Genomic DNA, 6,593 nt, shown 5'->3' on the forward strand with positions numbered 1-6,593 from the left:
GCGTCTACCTAAGCCAGGACATGTTCAAAGAAGCCTCATTGGTCTTTGACACTGCCATTAAAAGGTGTAGAGGACCTTTCTTTGCAGCTCGGGAATCTTTCATGGTTTACTTCTTGAAGACCCATCAATTGGATTTGGCTCTTAGTCATCTGGAGGCAGCTGTTTCCGAAGTCAAGGACAATAAATGGCGTCCAACCCCAGAGACAAGAACTGTATTTTTAAAGTATTTTGAAGCAGAAAAAGACGTTGATGGTGCTGAAAAGTTTTGCAGTGTTCTAAAGACTTTTGACTGTCTCACTTCCAATATCTACCATTTGTTGCTTAAGACTTACATAGCTGCTGGCAAGTCGGCTCCTAAGATGCGTCAGCGATTGAAGGAAGATCATATTGAAATAAGCAGTGACTTGGAGAAATTGCTTGAAAGGGTTTGCCCTAATTAGATGCGGTATTTGCATTTAGGGGACTTTTCTAGTGTCGAAAATAATATCCCGCCAGAATTTCAGTCGTCGAACCGGAACCAAAACGACTTACTACGTGGTTGTTTGGTTTTGATTTGTTTTCCAGTGACTTCATTCGGAAAAGCTTGCGTAGAAGAAATCATGGGGGATCTTATACGCAAAGGACATCATCAATGTGATCAGTTCCGGTTCCAGTTCCTCCCGTAGTTGTTTAATAACATTTTTTCCTTTTTGTTTTTTCTTTTTAAAATAAAAAACATTAGCAAACAATTTAAAACACAACACTCTTAAAACTATTTTTATTTTTATATCACATCAGAATAGTTTTTTTTTTTTTTTTTTAAACCAAGTAGAGATATTTAGAACACAAAAATTGCAAATAGAAAAGGGTAACATCATCTTTGATTTCATACATTTCCAACCAAAGCAGCACAACACCTTCATCTTTAACTAAATTGAGAGAGAGAGAGAGAGATTATGCTCGCACTGGATACATCATTGTAAAATCACAGATACCGACTCTAATCTCATCAACCCATGTGAAAATTACATTCAATGTCCAATACAAAATAGAAGTGTATATAAAGCCCGAGCTTTTCAGTATCTGCCATAAATATGCAACAAAAACAAAACTGAGAGAAGTATAATGAGATGAAAGTTCCAAGAATCGCACTTGGGATTAAGTTGACTGGTTTTGATTAATAATAAGGGTGTGAGAGCATTGAGATTGGATTCTGGAGGAAGGAAAGTAGAAAAAAGAACCTGGAAAAGAGAAGGGAGAGTGCTGCGGCGGCAATACACCACTTGCATTGGGACTGCAGAGGCCATAAGGCTGTTGACAATTGAGATTAATTACAGCAGGAAATGCTTCAAAACACTTGTCTCAGCTCTCTCAACTGCAGAATAGGGCTTTGGATACGAGACAGTAAGCGGAAAACCCCACCTTCACCAATTTGTTGAGAAAACTCACCGGTTTGGATTCAAGAGATGAGCATGAAACGCGAAAGCCACGGTTTTGGGGAAGAAGCTTTGGTTGGTAAAAAGGGTGAGATGGAGGCCTGTTTGAGAGTTCGATCGAAATAAATGCGATTTTAAAAATTTTGTTTTTAAAAATTATGTTTTAGGAGTTATTACTTTTTAAAATCGCATAGGCGTTTGGTAAAACATATTAAGAAATACTTTTTTTTATCAATTGAGTGTTTGGATAACATTAGTATATAATTGCAGTTTCATGGCCAAATACGTAAATATTGCGTCAAATATTGTTTTAAGCGAAATCGTGATTTTGATTTAAATTTGCACTTTTTCAAATAAGTACTCATTAGTCAGCTTATAAAAATCGCGAATCTTTTCACAATTTTAAAATTTGTGTTTTTTAAAATCGTAATCTTAAACACTCTAAAATTGTAATTTAATTTAAAAATACAAATTATTTTTTTAAAAACGCATTCCCAAACGGACCGGAGAAGAAGAGCCGTGCTCACTGCTCACTTGCTCAGCAAGAGCTTATCTTTTGCCGTTAACAGAACGGTGCGTTTGGTTCCGGGATTTATTAGTAATTATATATAGCTCAGTATTTATTACTCTGAAAACAATAGCACGGGATTTTGCCCTTCTGCGGATTGGGATCAAAACGGTGCGTTTTGCTGAAAAAGAAAATATAAAGCGTTATGTTTAAACCCTACAAAACCCAGCCAGTTACTTGCGCATTCAGAAAGAGAGAGAGATGAGTCTAACGAGAACAAACCCGAGCCGTCCGATCTCCGCCGGCCATTGGCTGAGAACGATCAGATGGCTCTGCACGGCAGTGGCCGAGACGTCGACCAAGAGAAAACGGGAACTACTGTACCGGAGGCTATCGGCTCTGGGGGCCACCGGAGGGAGTGTGTCAGAGACGTTAGACAAGTACGTCGCGGAAAGAAATCTCGTACCCAAGCCCATTCACTGCATCAAGGAGCTACGCAAGTACGGCAGGTTCCAGCATGCCCTTGAGGTTTCCAACTCTTCCCATTGAGCAGATTTATCGCTTTTAGGTCCAATAAAATTCTTATGTGGAAAATGTTTTGTTAAAAAGGGATTTTGCTTAGAGTGTGGCCTCACGGAGTTGTTTGCACCCAAGGAAATTCGGACCTTCCACTTGTTGGTTATACCACCAAAGTTCCAGGGCTTTCACCACTTGGGCCGATCCCTTGGGATTTTATGCCGAATGTTATAGAAGGAGTTATTTATATTTTGAGGAACCATAATCACTCTCTAATGTAGTGAGAAAATATTTTTTGATGACATGAAACCCGACTAAGGCAGTCCCCTTCGGGCACACTCATGGGGAGTAAACCACAGATACACCAATCCACCCGCAAGAATCGTATATCAGGTAATTCAGGAGAACTCTTATCGAACCCAGGATGTAGAAAATATTACTTACCAAAGACCTTTAATTAGAAAACGGAAGTTCAGTTAGAAGTTTACTGCTGAGGTGAACTTGTGGAATCAAGTAGTTTGGAAAGGGCTCTTTGCTTATCCTTAACCTCTGCATTAGTGCGAAATGGCTAATGTGAAGCCATCTACATTAGCAGATAAAACGTAGTTTTTATTGGTACTTCAAATTGATGTCTATGCTTTGCATGATGACTGAATATCGTGTATTATTGCAATTTTTTTCAGATGAAACTAATGACTTCTTTTGCATTTTGGTTTTTCCTATGGATTTGCTTAATCGTTATTTCGAATAACAAATTGAGCACAATGGGTGTTTATTAGTCTTATTTTATTTTATTTTTTTATTACTTTAATGCAGATAATGGACTGGATGGAGAAGAAGAAAATCAACTACAGCTCCACCGACCATGCTTTACGTTTAGATCTTATATCTAAAACAAAGGGGATTCTTGCGGCTGAGGAATATTTCAATATTCTTCCGCCAACTGCAAAGGACCGATTGACTTATGGAGCTATGCTGAACTGCTATTGCAAGGAAGTGATGGAAGACAAGGCGTTAGCTCTGTTTAAGAAGATGGCTGAGTTGAACTTTTTATCATCTGAGTTGGCTTTTAACAATCTTATGTCTCTATATATGAGATTGAACCAGCCGGAGAAAGTGCCTCCGCTAGTACAAGAAATGAAACGGAGGAGCATCCCACCGAGCACATTTACTTACAATATATGGATGAATAGTTATGCATCTTTAAATGATATGGAGGGGGTGAAAAGAGTCATGAGGGAAGATGAAAGCAAATGTGATTGGACGAAATATAGTAACTTGGCTGCGATCTATGTCAAGGCTCACCTTTTTGAGAAAGCCGAGTCAGTTCTTAAAAAGCTAGAGGAAGTGATGAAACCTCCAAAGCGTGAGGCTTACCATTTTATGATTAACTTGTATGCCAGTACTAATAACTTAGACGAGGTCAATCGGGTATGGAATTCCCTGAAGTCGAATTTCCCGACAGTCAACAATACGAGCTATCTTGCTATGCTTCAAGCTCTTCGCAGACTAAAAGGCGGCGGCGTTGATGACTTGATAAAATGTTATAAGGAATGGGAGTCTAGTTGCTCCAGTTACGACGTAAGGCTAGCAAATGTTGCTATAAGCGTCTACCTAAGCCAGGACATGTTCAAAGAAGCCTCATTGGTCTTTGACACTGCCATTAAAAGGTGTAGAGGACCTTTCTTTGCAGCTCGGGAATCTTTCATGGTTTACTTATTGATGACCCATCAGTTGGATTTGGCACTTAGTCATATGGAGGCAGCTATTTCCGAAGTCAAGGACAATAAATGGCGTCCAACCCCAGCGACAGCAACTGCATTTTTAAAGTATTTTGAAGCACAGAAAGACGTTGATGGTGCTGAGAAGTTTTGCAGTGTTCTAAAGACTTTTGACTGTCTCACTTCCAATATCTACCATTTGTTGCTTAAGACTTACATAGCTGCTGGCAAGTCGGCTCCTAAGATGCGTCAGAGATTGAAGGAAGATCATATTGAAATAAGCAGTGACTTAGAGAAATTGCTTGAAAGGGTTTGCCCTAATTAGATGTGCTATTTGCATTTAGGGGACTTTTCTGGTGTCCAAAAAAGTGCTTGTAGAGATAGAGGTTCTATTTGTTAACGTGCATTTTGAAGGGAATTTCTTGATTTTGATTTTTTTGAAGCCTAGACATTGGAAACATGCTTTTATGGCTGGGAAAAACCAATATCCCACCCGAATTTCAATCGTCGAACCGGAACCAAAACAGCATACTGCATGGTGGTCTTGTTTTGATTTTTTTTTCCAGTGACTTCATTTGGAAAAGCTTGTGCAAAAGAAATCATGGGATCTTATACGCAAATGCCAGCATTAATGTGTCTCTAAATGAACATGTGATCAGTTCCTCTAGTAGTTGTTTAGTAACACTTTTTCCTTTTGTTTTTTCTTTTTAAAACAAAAACATTAACAAACAATTCAAAACATTTAAAACTATTTTATTTTTATATAACAGCAGAATACTTTATTTTTAAAAAAAACCTTTAAATCGAATTAACAAGCAGAACCAATTTCTACCTGAGATACTTAGAAACACAAAAATTGCAAATAGAAAAGAGTAACATCATCTTTGATTTCATACATTTCCAACCAAAGCTGCACAACACCTTCATCTTTGGATAAATCATTGTATAAATCACAGATTCCTACCCTAACCTCATCAACCCATGTGAAAATTACATCCAATTTCCAATACAAAATAAGAAGTGTATATAAAGCCTTAGAACCATGTTACGTGGGAAGAATCAATAAGCTTTTCATTATCTCCCATAAATATGCAACAGAAACAAAACTGGGAGAAGTATCATGAGATGAAAGTTCCAAGGTGCACTATAGTGCCCGTGAACATAGTTATCTGGAGAGAAAGAAGCAGACTAAAATGCTCTTAACGGCACGGCCTTGATGATCTCGATATTAGCTTTAGGTTGATAGTTTCACCAATTTGTTGAGAAAACGCACCGGTTTGGATTCAAGGGAAGAGCATGAAACGCGAAAGCCAAGGTTTTGGGGAAGAAGCTTTGCTTGGCAAAAAGGGTGAGATGGAGAAGAAGAAGAAGAAGAGGAGAGGGGAAGAAGAAGAGCCAGTACTGCTCAGTGCTCAGAAAAATGCTTATCTTTTGCCGTTAACAGAACGGTGCGTTTGGTACCAAGATTTAAGTAATTATATATACCTCAATATTTATTACTCTGAAAACAATAGCAATGGATTTTGCCCTTCTGCTGATTGGCATCAAAACGGTGCGTTTTGCTGAAAAAGAACAGATAAAGCGTTATGTTTAAACCCTAACAAAACCCACCCAGTTACTTCCGGATACAGAGAGAGAGAGAGAGAGAGAGAGAGAGAGAGAGATGAGTCTAACGAGAACGAACCCGAGCCGTCCGATCTCCGGCGGGCATTGGCTCACCACAATCAGACGGCTCTGCACGGCAGTGGCCGAGACGGCGACCAAGGGAAATTGGGATCGACTGTACCGGAGGCTATCGGCTCTGGGGGCCACCGGAGGGAGCGTGTCAGAGACGTTAGACAAGTACATCGTGGAGGGAAATCTCGTACGCAAGCCCATTCGCTGCATCAAGGAGCTCCGCAAGTACGGCAGGTTCCAGCATGCCCTTGAGGTTTCCAACTCTTCCCATTTCTATCCCCATTATCAAATATTTGTTAATCCACATTTTTTTAATTATAGAACTTGATTTTTTTTTTTTGTTATTAATTCTAAACGTGTTTTCTTTTAATGGAATGTGTGAGCTAGCCATTAAGGATTTATCGCTTATAGGTCCAATAAAATTCTTAGGTGTAATAATTTTTGTTAAAAAGGGTTTTTGCTTAGAGTGTGGCCTCAAGGAGTTGTTTGCACCATTCGGACCTTACACTTGATGGTTATGCCGCCAAAGTTCCAGGGCTTTCACCACTTGGGACAACCCCTTGGCCCTTGGGGTTTTATGCCGAATATATATATATATATATATATATAATAACCAGTCTTATTAAAAGCGTAAGGCGTTCCAAAGTTATATGCCGAATGTTATAGGAGTTATTTATATTTTGAGGAACCAGAATCACTCTCTAATGTAGTGAGAAAATATTTTTTGATGACATGAAACCTGACCGAGGCAGGCCC

The 6,593-nt window shown here is 39.0% G+C and overlaps 2 protein-coding genes across 2 annotated transcripts in view; both read left to right on the forward strand.

The window, feature by feature from the left end:
• LOC132172876 (pentatricopeptide repeat-containing protein At1g02370, mitochondrial-like) overlaps positions 1 to 440 on the forward strand; it is a 2,594-nt gene extending 2,154 nt beyond the window's left edge. The window contains exon 3 of the mRNA XM_059584438.1: positions 156 to 440. Coding sequence (XP_059440421.1) covers positions 156 to 440 — 285 coding nt within the window. The remainder of the gene's footprint in view (positions 1 to 155) is intronic.
• A 1,727-nt stretch (positions 441 to 2,167) lies between these two features.
• LOC132172921 (pentatricopeptide repeat-containing protein At1g02370, mitochondrial-like) lies at positions 2,168 to 4,657 on the forward strand. The gene is made up of 2 exons (XM_059584480.1): positions 2,168 to 2,451; positions 3,256 to 4,657. Exons 1-2 carry the CDS (start codon positions 2,185 to 2,187, stop codon positions 4,483 to 4,485), a joined length of 1,497 nt encoding a protein of 498 aa, XP_059440463.1. The 5' UTR covers positions 2,168 to 2,184; the 3' UTR covers positions 4,486 to 4,657.
• The last annotated feature ends 1,936 nt before the right edge of the window (positions 4,658 to 6,593 follow it).

The sequence above is a fragment of the Corylus avellana genome, chromosome ca2, assembly GCF_901000735.1.
Source record: "Corylus avellana chromosome ca2, CavTom2PMs-1.0".
Classification (NCBI taxonomy): domain Eukaryota; kingdom Viridiplantae; phylum Streptophyta; class Magnoliopsida; order Fagales; family Betulaceae; genus Corylus; species Corylus avellana.

Excerpts from the sequence above, each read along its gene's own strand:
- LOC132172921 (XM_059584480.1), top strand. The coding sequence starts at position 2,185 with ATGAGTCTAACGAGAACAAACCCGAGCCGTCCGATCTCCGCCGGCCAT. Across the intron at positions 2,452-3,255 it reads GGTTCCAGCATGCCCTTGAG|ATAATGGACTGGATGGAGAA; the intron begins GTTTCCAACTCT and ends ACTTTAATGCAG.